Raw genomic sequence first — 27,028 nt, forward strand, 5'->3', positions numbered from 1 at the left:
CATTTTAAATGTTGTATCGAAAATCCTTGAAAAGGTGGTTTATGACCAGGTTGAAGCTTATTTTAAGGATAAAGATCTGTTGTATAAATTACAATCAGGTTTCAGGAGTGGCTTCTCTACTGGTACTTGTCTAGTTCACCTTACAGACTTTATTAGGTATGAAAACGATAAAGGTAATGTTGTTGGTATGGTGCTGCTGGATTTGCAGAAAGCGTTTGACACAGTCGACCATTCCATTCTTTTAATGAAACTACAAGCATCAGGTCTTAGTATTGACGTCCTAAATTGGTTCAAATCATATTTATCAGATAGACAGCAGCTTGTAGATGTCTCTGGTACTTATTCTTCCAATTCCAAAATAACAGGTGGTGTTCCTCAGGGCTCAATCCTTGGACCCCTTCTCTTTCTAATTTATGTAAATGATATGTCAGCTGTGGTCAAAAATAATTTTCTTTTATATGCTGATGATTCTGGTATCCTGGTATCTGGTAAAAGTTTATTTGTTGTTGAAAAGGCGTTGACAGATGATATGGAATTGGTCAGCCAATGGTTAGTGGACAATAAGTTGTCACTGCACTTGGGTAAAACCGAGTCAATTTTATTTGGGTCCAGGCAAAAGCTTAGGTCACAATCTAACCTGCATATAACCTGTTCTGGTACATCCATTGAATCAACTTCATCTATCAAGTATCTTGGGATTACTATAGACCAAAATCTGTCATTTTGCTCCATGGCCAAGTCTGTTCTTAAGAAGGCCAACTCTCGGTTAAAATTTCTTTACCGCAAGAAAGAGTTTCTTACACAGCATACCAAGAAACTTCTGGTTATGTATCTAATTCATAGTGTCACTATGATTACGCATGCTCTGTTTGGTATAATAGCTTGACACAGTCTTTAAAAAATAAGTTACAAACTTGTCAAAATAAAATTATGAGATTTGTACTTGACTTGGATTCCAGAGCCCATATTGACCCATCCCACTTTAAGTCCCTTAGCTGTTTACCGGTCCACAGAAGAGTTGAACAGATAATGTTGTGTCATGTTTTTAAGATAAAAAATGGCCTGTCTCCGGATTACATGGGTGAACACTTTATTTCGCAAGATTCCGTACATAATTATAGTACAAGACTTAGTCAAAATGGTGGGTATTGTCTACCTAAAGTCAAAAGTCATGGTTCTAAGTCCTTTGCTTTCTCTGGAATTAAACTATGGAATGATTTACCTGTAGAGTTAACGGAGATCAACAGGTTACAAAGTTTTAAGGTTGCCATCAAAAGTCATCTTATGAACAGTATTTAAAATTGTTTTTACCTATTTCGGCTCAGGATTTTAAATTGTTTGCTAATATCTTTTTACAATTTTAGTAATGTGTTTTAAATCCTAGCTGCAAACAGGAGTGCCACTAAATCAAGATTTGACTGTGATATACATTTTTATGACTCAATAGTACTTTTAAACATGATTATATTTAGGTCCGCCTCTCTATGTCATGCCGCCAATACAAAGGACCACAATGGAAATAAGGGCTTGCCCTTTTTTGTGTTATCCTTGGTGTTGATGTGTATGTCATAGTTTTCTCGTATGTGATATAGTATTTAATAATGCTCATTATTTTATCCTATGTTATGTTGTGAACTATGCATATGCTTCCTATGCCGAAATAAATCTATCTATCTATCTATAACCAAAATCGCCAACCGGCCATTCAAGCCTAGGAAACACTGGAAAACTTTCTTTTTACAGACACAGCATCTGGTAGTACACATACAAACAAGGCCAACGTAAACTTATCTGATTTATTTACCAAATATGATAACAAAATGGTACACTTATAATTCTATAAACAATTACTAGATACCAGCCACAATGTTGACTCCACAACCCATATTGATGTTTGTTACGTACAATGGTAAGCGAATACAGCTATACACACATTTTTCCTAATATTTAAGACTCAGTGAAAATATCTTCCCCCAAATTATGCAATATCAACCTTAAAGAAGACGTTATTTTATATAACTATTTCTTTTTAGGAGCATGCTTTTCCAGCGTATCGTGTAGAGCGTCTAGATTAAATTCAAGCCCTAAAGCAGATATAGTATGCCATCCTGTCTAAAGAGACCTTGCTATCAAGATAGAAAACAACTCAGAACAGAAATTCAATAGTCATTTCAGCGATAGTAGTTCTTTAGGCTTCACATTTTGTTTAGACATAGTAGACCCAATTTTCGACACCACTAACACAACCTTTTCGTCTGGTATCCTAATTATCATGTTTTTGGAATCGAGCTCCAGGCCAAGAAAAGCTATGACTTTTGTCTTCCGTTTTCTCTGTCGCCACCGGTACATTAAACTATTGCGTTACAGAGTAAAAAGTATGAATCGCTTTCATGCATAACGCCGAGGTTTTATCACCACCAAAAAAAAGTCGTCGCGGTAATGGATCAATGCGCCTGAGCGTAATTGCGATTTTACACAGTGTTCAAGAAACGTGATAAATTTGCGAATGTCTACCAGCTTATTGGGGCTCCGAATGGTAATGTCTTATCAAAATAGTATGAATCCCAGAATCCTTAGAACAGCTCGATAATCTTTGGAAGTATTGGCATCAACTTAAAAAGCATCATTTATATCCAACTTGCAATTCTTGCCGAGACCTGAATAAATAATACAGCTTTATTAAAACAGGTATACTGTACATATGTAAATGACGGATCTGAGTCGATTCACCTTCCGGGTATGACAGGTTGTGAATGATCCTGAATTCATTCCGAGTTTGTTTTTTTGGAACAAGGAACAAGGACAATGGGCGAAACCGTGATTTTTTTAAAGGTTTAAAACTGAAAGGGCCGGCTAGGCGCACCGCGAAGACCTCTCTGATATTTTTATGTAATATTTGCGGATGCACGCTTACAGCTGGTAGGTTCCTTTCATTTCGTTCTTGGCGGGGCCTGAATATTCCAAACTAAAGCCTGAGGTGAATCCTTTTAAAATAAAGCTTTTTTTTTGCTTGCAGCATTTGTGTTATAGTTGTAAATACTGCTGATGTTCGCTAACATTCACTGGGGATGGAGCCATATAAGGCATATTCTGGTTTATGAGTTAGGCCGAATTGCGTTGTGATTATTTGAATTTCCGGTTGCGAAACGTCTGACCGTTGTCTTTAAAAACGAAAACGGTTGCATGGTTGCGCAAAATGACTGACCGGCATGGTGTCGATATGGAATATGTACATAACAGTATATGGCTCGATGATTGTCACCGTATAGCGTGGGAAGACTCTATTGGCACAACGTGCAATTACCCCTGTTGAACAAATTACAGGTATGTGACTGTTATGGTAGAATTCGGGGTGAAATGAGTGAAGAGTTTTTAATAATAGCCGCCTCAAATGACAGCTTCAAAGAGAATTTTGGCCGGATCGAATCCTTAAACAAAATAAAAAAAACTTCGAGTAAAACATCTAGCATATGGGATATTTGTCAATTACATGAACCCTCTCTGCAGGTATTGATCTGTCAACACCGGGTTATCTATTTATAGATCACATCTGTTTTACACCTTCAGTTTATTTTTAGTTTGTTATCAACATAGAGGCTGTCGGTTCTGCAAATTAACGTCATGTGACACTTTCATTTGTAAATAAAAAAAACTAAACATGTGACACGTGCTGGAATAATTTGGTTTTGAATCATTCACTCACAGAAAGAAAGAAGGAAAAAAGGAAGTGGAATATCCACAAAGTTTGATAAAGGTATTTCAAATCAATGCCATGATGGTTTATTTTAATGTAAACTTTTTTTTGATAAAGATACAGTGGGAGTTATTAGAAAGAAAGAAATTAAAGTAATGATTTGTTAACCGATTTTCTCCTTAAGAGCACCTATTTATCAGAATAGTTGAAATGGCTTTGATTGATCTGTTAATTGAACAATAAAATTCTTATTTGTCTAACAGCAACATTTAATTGTGTTAATAAGTAATTAAAAAATGTTTATTTTTCAGAGGGAGTCGCAAACTCCGTCAAAAATCAACATGAGAATTAGACTAAACCAGCTTTAACTTTTTTGTATTACAATCAAAACCCTCACATATTATAGAGAACGTACGATTGCATGAGGATAAATGGAGTCGGGACAAGCTTTCTCTGTTGTTCTATTAATTTTCCTGTCGAACCATCTTGGGGGCATTCAAAATGATAAAAACATGTTCGGCAAGGGTACCCTGCATGGCAGGAATTCGTGAAATCTTTTTATTTTAAAAATATCGCCGTTTACGATACAGAATTAATGTTAAATTTGAATACATATAATTCTACTTGACCCTATTATATTTAGTTTTTTTTTAACTTATATCTGATTAAAGTTACCGTCATTTTGTAATTAATTTTGAACATTTTGTAGTCTAGTTTTATTCCAGGCAACCATCCTTATAAGTATTAAACTGTCTTTTGAGAACTGGACAACAAAAAGCCAACGTCAAAGTCTGACGGTCAAGCTAAATCTACTGTCGCTGGAACTGTTGCCATTATCGCAACGTCAGACAGTAGTACTGGAACAGTCATTTCCCAAGAGCCTCACACAAGCTCAAGTACGTCATCTGTACCAGAACCACACAAGTGTAGCCTTTGGACTGGTAAATATGTCAGGCAACTATAGAACAACTGTTCGACTGGTCAAAACTGGTCCATAACTACTCCAGCTGCAACCAGAAGGACTGCGCAAGCATCAGCAGCCATGAAATTCAAAGGCTCACTCCAAGAAAATCAGGTACACTTGGTCAAATAAGGAGAACTATGGCTATGTTATGTGGAAGAGGAAGGTATGTTCTGTCTTATATGCCGGAAGCATAACATAAAACATCGACAGAACCTTAAGGAAGTGTTTGCTGCTTCACCCATTCTAAGAGTGAAGGTAGAAGCTGTAACTACCCATAGTACAAGTACCCTTTACTCGTCAGCACTAGAAGGTGAACTGCTACAAAGATTGTCGTTTTTTTTCACAAAGAAACGGCGAAACCTTCACCTTAATTCAATTATATTGCCGTGAGACAGACAGAAAGAGAGTTGTTGAAACACAGTTCATGTTATGCAAAAATGTAGTGGATAACTTTAAATCTGAAAATGCTGAGGCTATAGCCACTTTTTCTGCTGAAGGAAATTGGTGACTTGGGTTCTTTAACTGGTCTGACATCTGATGGTGCGACTGTGATGTTAGGATATGTTTTGGTGTGGCTGCAATATTAAAGCAAGTGAACCCAACACTGCATTTGTCAAAGATTAGCCCTTGCTTGTACATATTCCAATGTGTCACTCTCTTATATCAAGGGCATGGAAACTTGATTGCGCCATTTATGGGAATTCTTCTAGAATTCACCAAAAAGAATGGCAGCCTGTTTAAAAGTTTAGACACAGCTAAGGTCAATACGGCTGTATGGCATAGGTGTGAAGCGGGTGATTAAGAGACTCGAGAAAGCATGTAGAACCAGGTGGTTAAGTCTGGCGGACTCCATGAAAGCTGTACATGAAGACTATAAAGTAGTTCTTCAAACCTTTGCCTAGTTCAAGCAGAGATACCACTGCCTCTGGGTTATTTAAGAAGGTAAAGTTTTATGGGGTTATCTACAACATGAGGGAAGTGCCTCTCCCGTCGTTTCAGAAGGAATGGTTAAATTTCGCTGAAATTCTACCAGCAAACAACATGACAAAAGCAGACTTCTAAACTTATCAGAAATGACATCGACTCATTTACAGATATGTGTGCTGATATTAAAATGTACAAAAATGATGGACAGCAGTTGAAATCTGTATGTTGTGATAACTAGTTTCAAACATTGACAACAAATTTTCATACACTTTTGAGGTGTTGACAGCATTTAATATTTCAACCCTTCAACAATACCAGGTTCTACTGCTGAGATAAGAATGTATGGAAATCAATAGATAGAGATTCTATTTAACCATTATTTAAGTGAGAATCAGGACAGATCCGACAAATTGAAAGCACAGTGCCATGCCATGAAATACCACATCAGGGATGCCATAAAACCTACCAGTGTCCGTAAAATAGGCAGCGATAGTTTCTCAACTGAGTTGGTTACGTTTCAGCTTTAAGGACAGCCGTATCCAGATATTGTTTGCATTGCAGAAGTTGTTGCCTCTTTTACCTATGTCAAATGCGTTGCGAGAGAGGGTGCAAGTGCATTAAAACCAGGGAACACACTGAGCAGTTCAATTTTAAAGTCAAATCTGACCATCTGTATAAATGTCCCCGAACCAACATCTGCTGCAGAGCAGAAACCTAATCAATAAGCTGTTTAATCATGGCTGGACAGAACAGGTAGAAGGAAGATTCCTTGAAGCTTTCTTAAAAAGTAAGTGCACCTGGATTGTCCGACAACAATCGGCTGTTATAATGGAGGATACTGGAGATCAAACAAAACCTATGGATTAACCACAATAGGCGATGAAGACAGCTGTGGACCTGGCAATAAAAATGTTTAATTTGGCCCAGTATGGTAGTGATGGTGAAGATGACGATTGGTAAGATGATGGTGCATGCTACTCTTATACATCTTATATTCAGTTTTGTTACAATGTACACAGAAAAATCATGTATTCTTTTATATTCATGGCACAATGGATAAAACCTGCTATACAGTATTTAATATAGCATTAGGTGAAAAACAAACATTTTTTAGAAACACCAGTTGTATAGTTGATTCATAGAACTCATTTTGACAAAGAAATTATATAAACAAAATGACAAAAAAGGTTTTTAATTTTAATATGAAAGTTCATAAATACATTGTATAACTTGATATAGATGTTTAAAGTGGAATTGTTAAACACGTATACTTCATTTTATTTAACTTAAAAACTGTAGTTCTAAAATGCAAAGCATACATTTTTGGTATACTGTTGTTTTTTTAAATTAACAGAATGCAAAGCAAAGTTGTGTATTAAATGCATAGTATCTCACAAGTTTGTTTCTGTTTGATACAAATCGGATCACATTTGTGTTACCAATGATTGATAGCTAGGCTTATAACACAAAGAGTGGATGTTTGTATAAAACGATAACGATCCAAAAATTAAAAGAAAAAACTTTTATAAGACTAAAATAATTCCAAACTTTTTCGAGGAACGTTGTCTGAGGTTAAATTTTCTTTGTAAAAATAAAGCACATTATGCTTTAAAATGCTCAAAATGCCCCGATTCTTATACTTCGCAACTTCGATGCTAGCATGTTTGTTCCTCCTTTAATTATTTCCTGGGATGCTCAACATTTCCTTAACGAAAGTCATGGAAATGTGCTGGCTAGCTGGCCGTAGCTGGATGCCTCGCCATCAAAGGCCATTATTTATATGACCCCAAAATGTGGAGGAGATGGACTGGTGAAGCATAAATTACTCGTCATATATTCCCATTCCCGGATGTTCGACATGTATTGTAACAATTCAAGAGCAAAGTTGACAAACTCACCCCTCAGGATCAGTTTACAAAGTTGATTTGAAATTTTGGTGGCTACATCGTCAACGGCCAAACGGATAAGGGCCTGATCAACTGCAGACATGGGTAATGAGGATAAGCGGACATTTGACGAAATCAACAACATTGGACATGTCTTGTATAGAGTTTATAAATGTATCCGTCTCCGTTGGTTGATCAGCCATTCTCGACGTCGGCGCCTGCGTTCGTCGTCGCTTTGCCCCTCTGCCCGGCATGTTGTATTACAGAAAAGATGACGAAGGTTATTATATTATAAGTTTTAGAAGTTGTTGTTTCCCTAAGTATCAATGCGCGAGATAGAACGCATGCGCTTTAATTACGTCCGAACATGCCCGAAAGTTGGATATGACCGCGTCTAAAGCAGGAGAAAGTAAACCACGCATATCTCTCGGAAAATAATTGAAATTATAGATATGCATTAATAATTTTGTATAATTTTACATGGCTAAAGATCACAATAAGTGAACAATCACCAGTTGTTATTGGTAACAAACTATCAACTTAAGAGAGCAAAAAAGCCATCAATATGGTGGGCAAGGTGTACCTTACCTGTACATTTTGAAGGGCTAGGTTTTCTCTCAATCCGCCGCCATGGACCTTAAATTTTGGCACCAGCTTCATGGCAGCTATGAACACTCCCAGGACTCCAGCAACTGCTGCGTCTATACCGATTGACAAATGGTTACTGGAAAAAGCAATCACATCGTAATAGTTAATACCAATTTATTTAAATTCAATTGTAATAGAATAGTAATTCCTAAGGACATTTTGCAGGAATGGATAGGGCAGAAAAAGGCCGAGGGAAAGCCCTATTTAGCTAATTGAATATATATTTGACTTAACTGTAATAAAGACCTTTATTCATGTTCATGTTCATTGATAAAGTGTTTCCGTAGAAATTTGCACATGAAATAGAAATCTGAATTCTTAACTTGGTTTTTCAACAAAACTTGCTAGCTCTGTTGAACAAATATGCAGGTTAAGCAATCAAGAGCTGTGGAGCGAAGGCCAACGTTTATTTGTTTGTGTTTTTTTTCCATTCAAACAAGGGGCATAACTCTAAAATTATTACTACATCAGATAAAGATCTTGCTAAACATCTATGCATGTATTGTCTTTCGCTCTATTGGCACCATATGTACCAAAATTAATTAGAATATTCCGAACGGTATTTGAGTTATTGCCAATGTTATAATGTTTTTGCCCAGTACTATCGATTACACAAAAGCTATCACAATACCTCGTTCGATTTTTTTTGTAAAACAGACGTACTCAAAATGTAACTCCATGCACAATAATTTCAACTAATTATGCTCAACCTGCCAATCTGGCTGGCCAGTTCAGCTGCCCTGGCCTTGGTATCAGCTGATGAGTTCTCCGTTCCCATGTAGCAGGTTGTCAGAAGCCGTCCGACCATCTCCTGGGGGTCAGTTGGGTCGTATGTGGGGTCACTCACGATACGCCGTATATCCGACAACACATGTACATCTACAAAAAAGCCGATATGTTCCACCAAATTTCATACTTGTCAACGAACAACAACAAAAAAAAACAAGTAGAATATTGCTAACGTTTTTAAAATCACCTTTGTCAAATTGAAATCACTAACTAAATCGAAATCTAAAAAGAAAATTATAAAATGAATTGTTTAAATTTAAAACATATAGTCTGCGTTTCAACTTCTTAGATTAAGAATATTTTCAATCAGTCTAAATACCTCCGTTTTTCACAGTCTCACACACCAGATGGCACATGGAGTGTACAATGCAGGCAACACTTGAGCTGTCGATGCCACCACTTAGTGGCAAGAAGAAACCACCATGGCCACTTCGCCTCAGGTAGTCCCATAGCCATAATGCCGGGCCCAGACTAGCAAGATAAAATAGTCATTACAATTTAGTAAACACTTACTCGCAGTAGATTGGTACGGTAGACATCTACCCCCCTACATCAATCAATAACTATATTTTCAGGCTTATACTGGTATGTATGTCAAAAAATATTTTATATGTGGTTAAGCCAGATCCCATTTTCACAAACATATCCTAAATTTAATATGCCCAAGTACCTTATTTCAATTAATCAATTTTCTTACATAAACTTGAATAAAAAAACAAAAACTAGTTTAATGAAATAATCTTAAATATATATATATAATTATATGTCTCAAAAAAAATTATAAAAGAAGAGAATTATACCATTTATACTCATAAAACAAATGAAATGTGCTGAGCTCGAACCAGTTATAAGGGACCGAGGATTGTTTTAAAGATTGATGCCAAGAGATTTTGGAAGTGGAGCAAACAATTTTAACACTCAACTTTACAGATGAATCTTCACTGAATTCACAACTGCAATGCCTTTGCCTTAAGTATCTATTTGCATGTAACCTTTATTTATTCTTGTCCTTTAAAATCACCTCTTGTCGTTTAAAAAAGGTATCTGTGTTAGGATATGCGAAGCATGGCAAATACATTGGGAATGCATTCTCTGGCTTTGTCAATGGCGTGGACCACCTAGTCCAGGAGCAATCGTTGGCGTCACACTTTCAGTCCGATCGAAAACTTTTAAATTAATTGTTATAGAGTCTTAAAATTTGGTATGCACACTGGTCATGGTCAGTAGATGGCCCCTATTGGTTTTTGGATCAGTTGGTCACTCCCAGTAACACACCCGATTCACGGAAATCTGGTTTGTCAATGAAGATCAGTGAGCAATAATATACAAAGAATGTCTTTCTCATTACCACATTTCCTCTTCGGCAGGTATATACTTAAACTCGAAGGGATGTGAGACAGGCAGGAAATAATCATCCCCTGACAATGCGTAGTCCACATGCATCCGTGGAAAGACAGGGGCCCTGGAGTTCTGAAACAATTAAACATGTTTGAAAATAGATGAACTATATGAAATAATAGACATTTGTTTCATTGCTGGAATAAACTCAAATTTGTTATATTTATCTGTCATTTTTTCTTATGAAATCGCGGTGACCAAAATTTAATTCAAAGACAATAATATACAAAACACAAAGTCTGCAAACTTGAAAGCGACGAATGGGTATAACAGCCAAATAAGGAATTATGAAGTGGTTTTCTGAACAACAAAAGTCTAAATACAACAAATTATGTAAGAATGTTGTCTGATTTATATATAGCATTTCAATGCTATTATCAAATTTTATAAGATGTTAACATCTGTTCTAGTACGAGAGAGGGCCTGGTTAAATTTGAATAAAAGAATTACCACGCTCTTTAAATACCGCACGTAAATCTCATACACAATGTTGAGGTTTATACATTCATTTTGAATAGTTCTTGGGCTATTGAAAGGGAAAGCGTACTTGCATGAATATTCAAAATGAGTTAAAATCAATGGAATATACGATTTCCTTGTGCTCTTTCAAGAATATTCGTGATAATATTGTTCAAAAACGCAAACGGAGCTTTGCTGATCTCCCTGCACCAAAGTTTAGAAAACGGCACCATGAAGCCACACCTGACATCATAAGAAATATCGATCGTTTGATTTCAAAAGTCAATCAACCGACGCAAAGGGAGATGTCTTCGAAGTAAGGCATCTCTGGAGGAACTGTACAAAACGTTATTACCAACATCGTGGAGGCTTTACTTCGGAAAAAGTGCAAAGTTCATCAGCTCAACATGGCCCAAATTAAGAAAATGAGTGCTAGATCATGAAGGTTCAACCTGAAGCTGCGCGGTGGCAGATGGAAAAAACTTTGTTACTTCTGACGAGTCTATGTGGGTCGTATGGACGTCCGAAAGTTTGCTACATGAGAAAGGGTGTAAAAGTAAGTGACAAACCTAAGTTTGTTTAGCGTGATTCTTTAGACAAGGGTTTTCATGGCTTGTGCCGAGATTTGTATCATCGATAAAGGCACAACAGTAAACAGCAAGTACTATATCAATAAGGTATAAGCCGTTTCTTCAAAAAGACGTTCCAAAACTCTTTCCAAAAGGTCCAAACATAAATTATTTCCCATCAGGACAGTGCCCCAAGCCACACATCAGCAATTACCTGACTAAAGAAGAAAAATGAACAATATTACACGTAACGAATGGATGCCGAATCCCCCCGATGCTGCCCCAATGGAGTTTGTAATATGGGGCATCCTGAAACGAAGGTTACAGAAACGTAACGTTAACTCAGTGGTTGGCCTTGAAAATACTCTCAGGGACGAGTGGAGAAAACTTGATCAAAACAGTATTAATAAAACTCTTGAGTCATCGCCTAAACGTTGTAGACTCATTTACAGTTGTCATGGATCTCATATAGAACTTCAATACTTCAATAAAAGTATTGTTATTTATGTTGTATTCTCGTACCTGCTCACAGTAGCCTTTGATTGAGTTTCTGTAAGCTCTTATGTCTTCTAGATCGATAGTTGCCACATTGACAGTCTGAAAATACATATATCATAGATTTTCATTATTTCTGCATATATAACATTGAAATAGGTACTGTACATTTCATTTTAATTTCTATATTAAGAACATAATGCAAACAGAACAGATATACCACTAATTTCAATTCATATCATAAAGAGTCATAGTAATTTGAATTTCACAAAGTACCTTAAAGTCCCTTAAAACAGGATTTAGCTAAGCTCACTATTTTATCTCGGTATTATTTGCGTAATATTATTTTTTTTAACAGTTTTGGATCTAAATATTTTTTTAAATCACAATTAACGTTGAAATAAGCTACTTTTCCAAGAAATTGAGCCAGCTCTCAGTTGTGTTTGGTGTTATACTATTATTCTTAGTGAGAAACAATAATTATGTTACCACATTCCTGAGAGTGAACTGTGGCCCCTGAGCGACAATCTGCCCGTTGACTGCGATCACAGAGCAGCCATCGTAACAAACTCTTTCCCCATCACAGCCCATCAGATTAGAAAACACGTAGCAGCCCCCACACTATAATGAATAACATGCCATGAGACATATTTATAGCATACCAAAAGCCCAGACATTGGAATCGACATGTCCATCATACACGCCATGTCATATCCCATCATTACAGGGTGGAATATCTAGATCTACAGTTATTTAGTTCATGAGCTTCAACTTTTTTAAATGACACATTTCGGTATCATATAAATTAAGCGGGAAAACGATATCTGTAACATTTCAATGTTCAACACTACTACTAATAATAATACACCAGGTTTAACAATAATCAGTAGTCCCTTGAACTGGCATACCTTCATTGTTCCAGATTTGATGAGGTCAACTCTAACATATGCCTTCCTCAGTTCATGGTAACTGCCACTCCCATTTGTGAAGATTTCAACACCATCAAGGGCCATATCTATATGACGACTGTGGGTAGAAGTGTTTATTTCATATTTTCATCTGAAAGATGTTGTTTTATCACATTAAAATTATTTTAATCAATTGTACGTTAAAGCAGGAGGAAAAAAATAACCTTGAGTATACTTTTATTACTTTTATACTATTTTTGCCCTACACAATCTTCAAAATATGCCTCTTTCAGTAAATGTTAATTCTTTTAACAAAATTGAAATAACACATACATATGTCTGTAAAGTTTCCATCAACCATTGATGCAGACTTAGTCTTACCTCTATATGACATTTTATGGAGTTGTAAACAATTTTTTGTTCTGCATCATAAGGGTGGACGTTTATAAAGGATGGTTTATAGAGTTGAGATGTTAAACAGACAGGTCATGTGACAGCAAAAATTAATTACAAAGTCTACAATTTTACAAGTTCTACCTCTGTATGCTCCAAAGCTCCTCACAGATCTCAGAGCCTATACATGTATCTGAGGTTGATATCACTGCATCTCCAAATGGCACTTTCAACTGAAGGTAGGAAATACGATATGTGAGTAAGATATTTTGCACCGTGAGAGCTGCATTGTAAAAAACAGTGACATTGCAAGAGTATGTGAGTGTTCTATTAAAGAAGATATGCATAGCATTTGACATTAAAAGGTAAGTACATGAATACTAAAGCATTGGTAAGCAGTTGGTTTTGAATTACTGATCTATGTTCATACAAACGTGAGGACAAATACATTGACTACCAAAATCACAAGGGGTCATGTAATGGGTCAAGCGCAACACCTCTATATTATTTTACGATTCTATGTCATATCATATCCTTCTAGAGTTACTGTCCAGATGAAACTTTCACGAATATGATGGATATGATCTTGCTGCTTTATCTTCTGACCTTAAGGGCAAGGACAACCTTCATACAAAGTGGCATGATCTTTGGTCATGCGGCTCTTAGTATCTTTTTCACAAAAATGATAAATATGTCTCTGACCTAAGACTAATTGACCCCAACCAAACAGCAACCAATTAAGGACATCTGCTGGTCGAGGGCAAGCTACTTACAAAGTGTCAAAATCAAGTTGAATAGCATTCTCACGTTATTTGGCAGTGGGACTTTGACCACCTAAACCCCCAAATGACAGGTCGATTACAACGCATCACTTAACTTATTTTGCTTATGATGTTGGAAACAGAGTTGGCAGTGACCTTGCCCTTGACTTACTGACACAAAACAATGATAAGAGTCATCTACTGGTCAAGGGTAAGTGTGATTTCCTAAATTATCCAATAAAGGTAGTACTCCTCCCCCTCTCCCTTCCTTACTCTATCATTAAGACAACCAACAAGAAGAGTGTTATGCAAAAGTATTTTAACAGCGAACTGTCTACTTCTCTCTCCGGAGTGTTATATTCTGAATCAGCCTGGCCATAAAGCATTCGCTCTCCCTCCCTTTCTCTTCCAGGCAGTGATCTAGCAGAAACGTTTGTACTTTAGGTATCTTTTACAGTGAACTGCCTACTGATCTACCTGTAGTGTGATATCCTGGATCACCAAAGGCAGGTAAAACTCCTCTGTTTCTCTCACCCTCTTCCAGGCAGTGAACCAGCGAGATTCCCGATAGTTAAAGTCATCGCACAGGATCATCTTGGGCCGGATAAGGAGTATTTTCCTATGATCATATCATCCAAAACATATAAATGGCTAATGTTAATACAAGCATGGCAGTACCAGTAATGAACTGTTTACCAATCATGGTTCTCAATTACATTTTTCAGTCACTTGACTGACACATTTTTATTATAATTGTACCACAAGAACCCTCGCCAAAATTAACTCATCTCTGGTAAGGTCATCATTTCTATCTTTGGCTACTAAGTGGTCAAAATGCCATAGCGTTTATTTTTATTGGAGCTTCATTACCGTTATCGGCAGGTGTCGATTAGATATTCTGAAAAAAGATGCAACAATCAATCACTTAAGCATATGTTTAGAATGTCCCTAAAATCTGAATAATAATTATCAAATGATCTGCCTTTTGCTCAACTCATATCTTACTTGGTTCCATCGGAGATCAATCGAATTCAACCCTAGGTCAACCGTTAATGACAAATTTAAGTACTGTCCAGAAAATAGTTTAATTACCATATTTACTCAAATACTCTCAAATTGGTTTGCTAATGTGTACGTCTCTGAAACTATTGACTGACAAGCTCCTTTTTGTGACGATAGCCAGTAAAAATCCCTCATTATTTTCACGTGTGGTTATAGGTATCCCATGAAGTCATTCAACTGTTAGTGGAAATAAAGAAATACTTCCTGAATTGTCAACTGCTATTGGGGTTAATTGAGAAGTATTAAACTCTTATCCGGAGCTTGATAAGTAGTAAGTTAATTAGTTAGTCGAGTTTTGAGTCTGTTTCTGTGTAGGATTGTGGGTTATATTTTGCAAAGTGGTTAAATTCTGAGATAATGTAGTTGGGTTTAAATTTTCAGGTCTACAGACCGGGTTGAGGTAGTCTGCCTAGCTAAGATCTGAGAGTAAGCTGTGGTCTAGTTTAATGGAAGAAATTAATTGACAACTAAAAAATAAATAGTTGCTAACAATAAAACTTGTATCATCGGACGTGGTTGTTTTGACTATAAATATACGATCGAACGTCTTAGTGTGTACGACGCGGATTGGAGTGAGGGTGTTACATAATAACAAAGAAGGATATCCTTGTACTTTTCCTGAATTTTGTCGTTTGGTGTCACTTCTTTTTTCATTTCACAGTTAAAGGGTACAAGTTAAAACCTTTTTAAATAATTGATTCAGGGTTTTGAAGACGCCTTTAAAATGAGCACCTAAGGTGTCAGTATGTATCACAATTTAAGTTTTTAGCTAAATCCGAAGCAGTACTATTTTTGAAGCATTTTTTGTGGCAATTTTGCTTAACTGGATAACATGAGAAATAGCATGAAATTGCTTGCAAAATTGTATTTATAAACAAAAAGTCAAATGATGTTTCATATATCATTACGAATACTTTAAAAACACTCTCAAACTTATGAAGGAAAAAAACGTTTAAAGTGCCTAAACAACATCATAAACATTCATCAATTAAAATATGTTACTATGGCAACTCTTTTCTAGATCCATCTTTAAACAACGTAAAGCATTTTCTTGCAAAATACAGATAAAATGGTGTTATTTTAGTATACCATGGTAAAACAGCGTCTTCTACAAACGTTAAGAAAAAGTGTACCAAAAATATGTTTTGTATCCATGAGGGCAGAAGGGTGCACATGTTGTTTTCCATGAGGGCAGAAGGGTGCACATGCTGTTTTCCATGAGGGCAGAAGGGTGCATATGATGTTTTCCATGAGGGCAGAAGGGTGCATATGCTGTTTTCCATGAGGGCAGAAGGGTGCATATGATGTTTTCCATGAGGGCAGAAGGGTGCATATGATGTTTTCCATGAGGGCAGAAGGGTGCATATGATGTTTTCAATGAGGGCAGAAGGGTGCATATGCTGTTTTCCATGAGGGCAGAAGGGTGCATATGCTGTTTTCCATGAGGACAGACGTGTGCATATGATGTTTTCCATGAGGGCAGAAGGCTGCATATGATGTTTTCCATGAGGGCAGAAGGGTGCACATGCTGTTTTCCATGAGGACAGAAGGGTGCATATGCTGTTTTCCATGAGGACAGAAGGGTGCATATGATGTTTTCCATGAGGGCAGAAAGGTGCATATGCTGTTTTCCATGAGGGCAGAAGGGTGCTACAAAAAGGACAGGGTGCATCATACTTCCAGCAGCATCCGCTATAGTTAAAACCCCACCTTAGAAACACTTAACATACATAAAAAATAAATTTTAGAAACAATTTTAACTCAGATAAATAATATTAGTGATAAAGCTCTACAATATCATCTCCATCAATCATTAAATGTTTTCACATGATGCTTTTTGTTTCAAAATCATCAGTAGACAGTGTTGCGGTTATGTTAATTTAAAGATGCATTATAAACACAATATAAAACATAATAAAGTTAACTGCATTGAAACTGCATTTTTTTTTATATTACCTGCATAATGCCTGTCATCAAAAATACAAAATCCCAACATAATAAATTCAATGTTTAAATGCTTTGATCCAGTTTGACTAGAAACTAGGAAATTAGATTATTTTTCGTATGTGTTTCTTTTTACTTGATCATACGAATAAACGATATAAACAAAATATTTAAGGGTTTATTTTTTTTACAGAATGTTATGCTATTCTCATAAAAAGCAGTATTTTGTATTTATTTCGCAAATACGGCTAGGTTATTTAGACTTTTCATTTTTCAACAGCTGAGCCGATCGAAATGTAAGCACTGTTTGAAAGTCTTTCGGCTCTTCCTGAAGATTTCTTCTGCCCAATTGTCACCTGTGGAAAAGTAAAATGAAGCTGAAAGTACAAATACATGTGTGATATATTCAAAAAAGTATCAATGTTATGTTTTGAAAAATATTTAGCTTCGGACTTGAACTTTTTGCCACAAGACAAACAGACATGGTCATCTGCAAATTTAATATAAATTAATGAAAAGGTATAACCGATATCTGAATACTTCATGTTATATGAACCCACTAAGAAACCTAAACGATTCGCGATCGACGTTAACGACGCACGCACACTATACTATGCAGAACTATTTTGACTGTCGATATGTTATCAATATTTATGCGAAAAGCTACAGAAACAAGCTCAGTAGCAAAAAGTTTAAACATAAACCCGGTTTAATGGCACTGGGTAAACGCCAAAGACATAGAACATAAAATCACAAACAAGAAACATGGAAGAACAGCACAAAACTCCACAAGCAGCACAGTGCATACATACTATATTTAAAAAAAAACTAGGTATCTCTATCAAACCAGCTTGTAATTATCATGATACGTGTAATGTTCATTCTAAAACATTTGTCATAGGCAAACATAAAATAACAAAACATTGGTACTTTGATTTTGAGTGCGTTGAGGTTTCGAACGCGTATGATCGGTGCTAGTACTAGTGCTGTAGGATACATCTTCAATTAAGCTGTAAAAATATATACATAGCAAATGAAAGTTTGTTTAAATAAATGGTTGAAGTGTTTAGTATTTTTCTTAACACATCTTCGTTTAAGCTGCCATTACTCCTATTTCCATGTTTGGCATAAAAGACAATAACATACTTTTATATACAATTGTAAATAATAGAAATAATGGTAAGCTTTTAAGTCGATGTACTACTTTACGAAACGTAAATGTGATTGAGAATAGTTGTGATTTAAGCAACATCGGGTGTAAGCTAACACCCGTAAGTTTAACTGGGAGTATCTGGTTTCGCATACGCATTAGCACGATTCACGTTATATACGGTAACTCATCGATATTTTATAGGTTAATACACGATTGCTATTCAATGGATGCATGCATATAACTGTCACGTTATCGGCCGCAAATATTATTTTTACGTTAACGACGGTAATTACGTAAATCAGTGTCTGGTTTTGATAAACGTCAACTATTTGAGAGATTTTTTTGCAATGGTTGATTTAAATATTCTTGAACTCACGTAAAATGCAATGCGGTTTACGCAAATGTTTTCATTTATGATACTTTAAATACAACTACTATATCACTGCGCACATGCACAGCGTTGCATCGTTACACAAAATTCCGTCAAGTTGAAATTTTGGCCAATAATTGCATGCCGAAAATACATTCAAATCTACAATAGTTCACGCGTGTTAAAGCAAAACAATGGCATAGTCTTTTATAGCCCAGGAAATATTTTCATACCTTTTCTGTCAAAAAAGTTATTTAGAAATTAACGTCATTTACTTTTTTGTTTAAATCGGTTTTGACCCATGGTAACCCATGCGAGTACCCCGTTAAAGTCATATGATTCTTCAACCTGATATATAAATATAAAACTAAACATATATATATATATATATACATATATATGTTTGGTTTCGGTACTCATATAATTCAGAATTAATGTTCATTTTTTACAAACAAAAGTGTATAATTATAGTTGTTACAATGCAATTGTATTTTTATAGGAATTGTTTATACCTTACACTGTTGCCACTCCTTAAGTTATCAGCTGTTAGCATTGTTTTACACCTAAATAACATTTTAACATTATACCTTAATTATTGGCGAATTCGAAACAAGAATTTTAAGATAAGCCCTGTACAGCCGATCGCGAAATTTGTGATTGATCTCCTTTTCTAGTAACTTTTCTATAGGTCTTAGATCTTTCGCGTTTGGCCCGTTTTCTGCCACGTGTTTTTTATCTAATAGTTCTCATAGACTTACAGGAGATATTGTATCTGAGGTTTGACGATTACTCTCTCTATTCTTGCTCTTCTCTGGTGTTTTTTTTTATTTAACCTCCTTCTGTTCAGCTGCTCCCGTTCTGTGATATCAGCAACCAGTTTCACTTCCCCATGTTCTCTCTAATCCGTATATAGATCTACTTCTCTCTTTCATTTTATATTCCTTATAACGGAGTGGATCTTGCTCCAACTTTTCTTTGTATAGTTTAGAACCATCTTTTTCTTTTTTGTTACACAATCTGAGCCCGTCATTTTGTGTCAAAATGGTGCATTTAATCCACTTCTTTCCGCATAACTGCCTCTTCTTCTGCTCTTAGTGTGTCATTCAAAATATCGTCCAGTTTACCTTCCAGAACTACAATTCTCTCCTCTAAACCCTTCTGTTTTCTGGGAAAACTTATTACCTTTCGCACGGGTGCTAAAATACAACAACAACAACAACAACAACAACAACTTCTAATGCATTCAGGCAATTATGCCTATAGCATACAAAAAATCGAGCAAACAGGTAAAATTTAGCGAGAATCATAAAACAGACAAAATACATGTAAGCTGAGTAATTTGCATGTAGACACATATCAGGTCTTAACGCTGTACTACTTATCATACGGATGAATAAATGTTTCAATACGATCTTAAACGGTTATTTGATAAGAGGTTGATCAGTTTTACCCGTTAACTCGTAAATGTATCGCTGTTGTGGTATTTAAGCTGCACACTCAGAGAATGCCCGTTTTGACAAATTTATATCTTGTTTTGAAATGAGCTAATGTTTGCCTAAATGTCTAGAAACCAATGATGTATCATATAATACTGCTTGACAAAAAATCAGATCGTAATTTTTGATATTTGCGGTCGACAATTGATGTTTAATTGATGTTGACTTCTTTGTAATTATTGCAAACTCGATTTCGACAGTTTCTACATTTGATTTTTTGCTTGAGATGATACAACAACGTTAACTTTTGTTTATTTATACAAGTTCAATAGTTGTACATACTTATTTCTGTCATAATGAATTTAAACTGTGAAATACAATAGTTCTTTGAAATACACTTCCTCATACTATACTAACTAGTGTAAATAGTATATTGTTTACTATTTTGTTAAAATGATATTTAAAATGAATGTTATTACATTCCTTTAACAACCTTGTTGTTTTACAATCATTTTTGTTCCTTTAAAAATGCACATTTAATATCTGTTTAATAAATTATTAAAGTTATCATGCTAGGGTTTGGGACGTGCAATTCTTAGATTACGCTTCAATTTCATATTTGTCAACAGTGAATGAAATTTTAGCAAGTTTCGGTGGCAAAATTATGCAAACATTTTTATGTTTTATTTTATGCATTAATATTTTTTTTATTTTTTTGCATGCAGTAAAATCTGTATCCCATATTTTTTTATTTGTATTGATGGAAAAAAGTTTAAGGCTAGTTGTAGAATAGCCCTAACAACAATATGGACTTTCGAACAGGATTTTGTTATTTTGATTTAGGTCGTTGTCTAGCGAAATGGGGCCCTTATATGATACTTTCATACTTGCCCCAAGGTAGTGTGTTACTTTTCTTAAAACAAAAAAATATAAACAAATCAGTACTGCACGTACAGATTGAAGAAAAACAGTACAAAATAAACCCAGATAGATAACACAGCTTGAAGCATAGACCCACTTGTTAAGGAAGATGACTCGACAGTTGTACGCCACATTCTTGTGCATCACAGGCCTGAATTATGCAATAAAAGTACATTAAGTACATTGGACATGTAAAAAGACACATTTCTCAAATAGCAAATCATGTTCATACTGGGTAAAAGCGTAGCTGACCGCCATCACCTCTATGGAAATTAAGTTCAATTAATTTAAACTTTCATATTTTACAACAATTAATTTGTGAAAGTTATTACCACATTATATTAATAAGTATTATTCATATGATGTTATGAAAGAGTGAGATACTTACAAATGTTTGACATGTTGTTAATAAGATTTTAAGGTTATAACTCTATTTTGTGAGTGGGGAAAACCCACTTGACTTGTCTGCTTTGTTGCATTGGTCAACTTTTAAAGAAGTGAGGATTGATTACTAAGGAAAACCAGAACCATCACAAAATGAGACCAGGGCCCTAAGTTATCGCATATATGACAGGGGGGAATTATTTTAAGGCATGTTGTAAGTCAATCGGGATAACAATAAAAAGTTGGGACATTCAGTAAAACATTTATCTTAGATCGTAAACATTTCTTTGAGATCATACAATTTGTATTGAATTATATACAAAGTTCTTATTTTCAGTAAACTGTCCATGTCTGAAAGGGACTCGCTCGTTTCGTAAAATGCACTTTTTATGATGAAATAACTTAATAATTCATGACTTTTGCCTTTTTTCAAAAAATAGCTCACAATCAAGTGTTTTAACGAGCTTTTCACGCAGAACACTAAACAAACAAAAAACTAACCTAACTGTCAACTAGGTGTTTGTGCGTACAGACAGACGGGCAGGGTGATAACTAAAGGGTAAAATTAAATATAGTTTTCAATGATTTGAATTAGAAAGTAATTAATGTTAAAATAACTATTTCCACTTACATGCCAACATCACCTATGATGTCCTGACACTCTGGAGCGTGAATAAGCTCTGCAAGCACCTGCCAGGAGTGCAGGAATGTGTCGCTCTCATGGAAATGGTCGTTACAACCATACCCACTGAACAAGAGAAAATTTGCAAATGAGGAGAACAAAGTAAAATGTAAAATGTAATGGGAAATAAACACACACACACACGCACGCACGCACGCACGCACGCACGCACACACACACACACACACACACACACACCCTAAGATGATGAACATGTCCAGCTGATTCTCTTCGTATGTGAACGAACATGTAAGTAGCTTAAGAAATGATACAGTTTGCATTTCAGGTTTTTAAATTTGAATGATCTTGGCTTTAACTCCATTCCAATCCATCAAATGAATTTCAAATCAGATGCAACATCTATGTTGGTCACCTTCATACATACATAAATCAGTGGCATGGCACATACTTTTACTAATCACATGAATCTAAAGAAGGCTCAGATGCTCGCAAAGCATCCGTTCATGTGCAGTTTGCAGTGGTTTCTCTTCAACAATTCAATGAATTCATGGCTTTAAATTGTGCTAACACGAATGAGGCAGTGCCAATAAAACTCATGAAGTGTTGAAAATGACTGTTCGGAGTCGCTGTTGGGGCGGTAGAAATCACCTTCCAATGGTCAAAATGAGAACAAGCATACAAGTCATGCACTGATAAAATGCATTCTGTGCCTTCTCAAATTCAGTATTTGACATAGCAGGGTATCATTGTTAAAATATCTTTGTTCATTCAAAAGTATTGATGACTTACAGTCAGTGATTGTGCTTTGTTAAACTGATTGATGAGGATGTTTTGCTACGATTATTTGCAAACAGTAGTATATTTGCTAGAATTATGGTACATATAACAAACTGCATATGTACCGCGTCTCTTGACTGGTAGTCAAAATTAGCATGACAATGACAGTAAACAAAAACAACCTATTACAACAGTATGGTACAAGAAGTCTAAATTTGTACATACAATTTAACTAACAGATTGTTAACTGGAATATTAAATGTTTGAGTAATTCAAGGCTTTAATACATACCAAATCTCAAGCTCAGGTCCCATTCGGTACCATGCTCCCAATAACTTAGCTTCTTGGAAACCTAAAACGTAATGAATTACTGATTCTTTTCTTTTCCTGATAAATGCCACATTGGAAAGCTATTGTGTTTATAACGAATATATTGGTAAGAGTAACCCGTTAAAATATGCCTTAGCAAAATAAACTGAACATCATCTCTTCACTGCCAAAACATGATAGGGGTTGAAATATCTTTAATAAAGGGGCTGAAATGTCTTCAATATGGTTATTAAACTAGTTAAGGAATGGGTTGAAAAGTATTCAGTTTAAGTCCAACCAGGAAAAGTTATTATTTGTTTGAAAAGTCTTTGGATTGAAAAGTTCTGCTTCCCGTGTGAATACCTCATCGTCCTCGAAGAGAGTTTGCGATTATAGTATCAAGCACACCAGTAATGGCTGCTTCCTCAACATTGTTGTGTCATTTTTAAACGGATGTTCAGCACTTTGCAGGTAAGACATTTACGTTAAGGCGACTTGTTATATATCTTAACTGTATATTCAGGATGAGGAGTCACGTGACTTTAAAGGGGTTCTCACATGGGTCACCACCACGGGTCACAGCCGATGTAAACAAGCAAACAAGTGACGTTATTTACTAAATAACTTTTTTAACAGAAAATATATAAAAATATTTCCTAGCCTATAAAAGACTATCCTATTTTCTGCTTCTACACGTGTAAAATGTTGAAGATTTGTTTGTACCATATTTATTGATGTAATCCGTGGCCAAAATTTCAGCGTTGCACCGCTCTACAAAATTCCGACAAGTTAAAAATAAAGTCAAGACAAATAATTTTGAAATAATTACTGTTCAGTTGTTGCTTTATTTCAATCCATCAAACATTTTTTCATAAGTTCAAAGTTTTTGATAATTGGGTAATTATCAGTTAATATTACTATTTGTCATGAGAATTCAATGTTTGAATACAGAAGTTGTCAAGGTATTTTACTCAAAGCCCAAAGGATAACCTTACTAAAATAGAGATACAATACTTTCCAAGGTGTTTGGAATATCTTTGGTAATTTTATTGATAATTCAGGAATATTGCTAGATATTATAGATTGAATTATCAATAAATTGGTACTTGTATTCAGAAATTTAATCTTAATAGTCTGAGAACACGAAAATTGCATAGTGCTAGTAATGTATACCAATTCTTTTGAAGAAGTGAACGATTAAGTGATTAAAATAACAATTTAGCCATACTGAAATGTTTTTCAAAAATAAATAAAATGGTTCTAATTCTTAGGAAACACGAAGGTATTTTGAAACTGTGATGTTATACTAATTAAAAATAGTAGTAAACTTAACTAAATTGTATCATTTGAGAAAAATGTGCTATCATAAATTATTTCCAATACTTGAAACTTGATGAAAAAACCCAACTGAGGTATTTTATCTAATTCAGGGAAAAAGAACTTATTCCAAGAACTTCAATTTTAAACTTAAAACAGTAATCAATTACGTAGATTCCAAGCAATTGGGAAAGGAGCGAAAAATACACAGAAATGTCAGAAAGCCAAGAGCCAATAGTAGACGTAATAACACAAATATGGATGAGTTGCGTAAGTTGCAACTGTAGGACAAAAAAAACTTCAACATGTAAGCTGTAAGTGAGGAATGTTAAATAGTAACTAAAGATGACAAAATGCCATTATTAGTTCCCATAAATCAATGCAACCACCGAATCCGTATAAAATAGGGTCGATTCCAAATATAACACTACCGGCTGTTAGAATTAACAGCATGTTTCTGGGTTACATATATATGGGTTATCAGCCGGTGGCACAAGGTATATCCAATACTGGATTCCGTAATGAGGCAATGAAAAATTATCCCAATACCCCTACCCCGAGTAATGTCTGGGGGGTGGGGTCCCGGTTTGGGTCATGAGCTGAAAGTAGATTTGAGAGCCCGATTAAGGGTATGTTCAGGGGAAGTGAAGTAGTAGAAAGTACTTATCCGAGTAAGGCACAGGGAATAGGATCCCTCTTTGGGAAATATATGAAAGTAGATATCAAAATTCGACTACGGGTATGTTCATGGTTGATGTAGTAAAGTGTTATCCGAATAATATTCCAGGAAGAGAGCCCAAGTTTGATGATTTGGGTGGGTTTGGAGCAAGTTAAAAGGGTCCCTGGCCAACAGCCGTTAGATGATTTGGCGGAAAGAGTATAGCGTTTTTAGAACTTCCCGAACAATACATGACGAAATAGTCAATATTTCGTTTCTGTTTAGGAGCTCAAGCCGAAACATTAGGTGAAAGTGTCAGCTACTAGTGCACAAACATTGGACAAAAAAGTGGGCAATGCACACCAGTAACTTAATGTACCGGAAGCCTAAAAATTGAAGATGGTGTCCGAAGAGAAAAGAGTAGCGGAAATCTTTTGTTGAGAACGATTTAAACGAACGACGACCCATAATCTTCAACGTAGCCATAAGCATGAACACACTCTTTTATCGATTGCTAATGAATAAGATCATTTGAAGACAATGGAAGACATTGGGCTTACACATCATTCAATTTCCAAGTGGTGTTCAACAACAGTTCTTATTCGGAATGGGGTGGCAATGTAAGATGGAGTTAAAATTATTGGGGTCAGAATGCGGTCACAGTTAAGGATGTCTTCCCATTACTATTAATGGAGGACTGTATTGACATGCTTGCTGCACAGAAATTCTTAAGTTAACAGGATGCAAATTCTGCCTATTGGCAAATAAGGTTTAAGGAAGAAGATAGGAAAAAGACCGCATCCATTTCAAAGTTTGAAAGAATTGTACAAAAGATGTTTAGATATCATCAGAAATGTTGGTTAAACTGAAGTTGGTTAACCGAATCCATGAGAAGATGTATAGTCCCACGTTCTTTTGGGATGTAGCTGCAGAAATAGCCAAATGTCAAAACTCGTGTGCTTGTGTGTGTGTGTGTGTGTGTGTGTGTGTGTGCGTGCGTGTGCGTGTGCGTGTGCGTGCGTGTGCGTGTGTTGCATTTAAAATCAATGCTAAAAGCACAGATACGCAATATTTTCCGAGATAATACATCAAAATGTGGATAAGATCAATACATGTATTTATAAGCATTGCCTCGTAAGACATAATATATTCAATAACCTTTTATCTTTAGATTTGCAATACCAAACAAAGTTGTCGATCGAAGAACATACTGGATGCATACAGTTTTCAAAATTAAAAAAAAATCCACTTACCGGGCAAAAGTTGCTACTTGAATGGGTACTTTTCATTCTCAATCCGCTATTTCATTTTATTGGCCATTATACAATGTTCTCACTTATTATTTTTTGCATGAAACGAAAATTACGCCTCCCCATTGTTTCAAATTCCTCAAACATGTGAAAAAAAACTCAAACAGCGGTACTTATAAGTAAAAATATAAAATGACATTACTCTGAATGATTCTGGACAAATTTCCTTCGAAATCCATAGCCCATTGGTTCAGAGTACATGTTGCTAGTGTTACTTTACGTCCCATGTTCACGCATCTGGCTTGCACCAGGAATGCCTTCAATAGGGCGAGCGTTTACAAACCGTTATCAAACTGTGTTTTTTATATCCCTGTACAACTCTGCGCATACACTGCAAGCGGGGAACCAAACAACAAACGTTCGTAGTAAACGCGTTTACTGAACGCATGATAGATTCACAAATAAAAAGAATGGGCAAATACGATGATGTATTTCATTTTATTTCATTTGTGAAATATTTTTGTCACGTACTAGTTATCATTTTAAGAGAGTAAAAAACAACAACATTACAATTAAAACTTAACATCCTAAACACATTTAGCTATTTTAGATTGATTAAATAAGAAATAGCCCAAAAGGAAGATATCACAGAATTATAATGATTTACAATTAAAATGGAACAAACATTAAGACATAATTATTTTCACGCGATAGCCCATAAAGTATTACACCTTATTTCCAATGGGGTCGTTTTAAATACAATTGTAAAAGGTCAAAATATTGGCACATTTAAATATAACAGTTATCACAGAAAATGGGTAGCATATATTTTCTCATAAAATATGAAATCTGAGCATTCTTTGTTTTTCATGTACAGTTTGAGCTAATTTTGTTACTCCATTCTTAAATGCAT

The 27,028-nt window shown here is 35.4% G+C and overlaps 1 protein-coding gene across 3 annotated transcripts in view; it reads right to left on the reverse strand.

Moving 5' to 3' along the window:
- The window catches only part of LOC128238727 (glutamine-dependent NAD(+) synthetase-like), a 30,766-nt gene extending 4,277 nt beyond the window's left edge, over positions 1–26,489 (reverse strand). Inside the window, exons 1-13 of one of the 3 annotated variants that reach the window (XM_052954916.1) lie at positions 26,318–26,488; positions 22,873–22,933; positions 21,793–21,909; positions 20,875–20,928; positions 14,369–14,510; positions 13,275–13,363; positions 12,738–12,855; positions 12,319–12,450; positions 11,857–11,931; positions 10,257–10,378; positions 9,228–9,379; positions 8,830–8,998; positions 8,060–8,195 (exon numbers count right to left, since the gene is read on the reverse strand). In XM_052954916.1, the coding sequence (XP_052810876.1) occupies positions 8,060–8,195; positions 8,830–8,998; positions 9,228–9,379; positions 10,257–10,378; positions 11,857–11,931; positions 12,319–12,450; positions 12,738–12,855; positions 13,275–13,363; positions 14,369–14,510; positions 20,875–20,928; positions 21,793–21,909; positions 22,873–22,933; positions 26,318–26,402 (1,452 nt within the window). In that variant the 5' untranslated portion in view covers positions 26,403–26,488. Of the gene's footprint in view, positions 1–8,059; positions 8,196–8,829; positions 8,999–9,227; positions 9,380–10,256; positions 10,379–11,856; positions 11,932–12,318; positions 12,451–12,737; positions 12,856–13,274; positions 13,364–14,368; positions 17,254–20,874; positions 20,929–21,792; positions 21,910–22,872; positions 22,934–26,317 lie in introns of those variants that run through there. The other 2 variants (XM_052954917.1, XM_052954918.1) reach the window with 2 other exon arrangements.
- Between the last annotated feature and the right edge of the window lie 539 nt (positions 26,490–27,028).

The sequence above is a fragment of the Mya arenaria genome, chromosome 6 (genome assembly GCF_026914265.1).
Source record: "Mya arenaria isolate MELC-2E11 chromosome 6, ASM2691426v1".
Lineage (NCBI taxonomy): Eukaryota > Metazoa > Mollusca > Bivalvia > Myida > Myidae > Mya > Mya arenaria.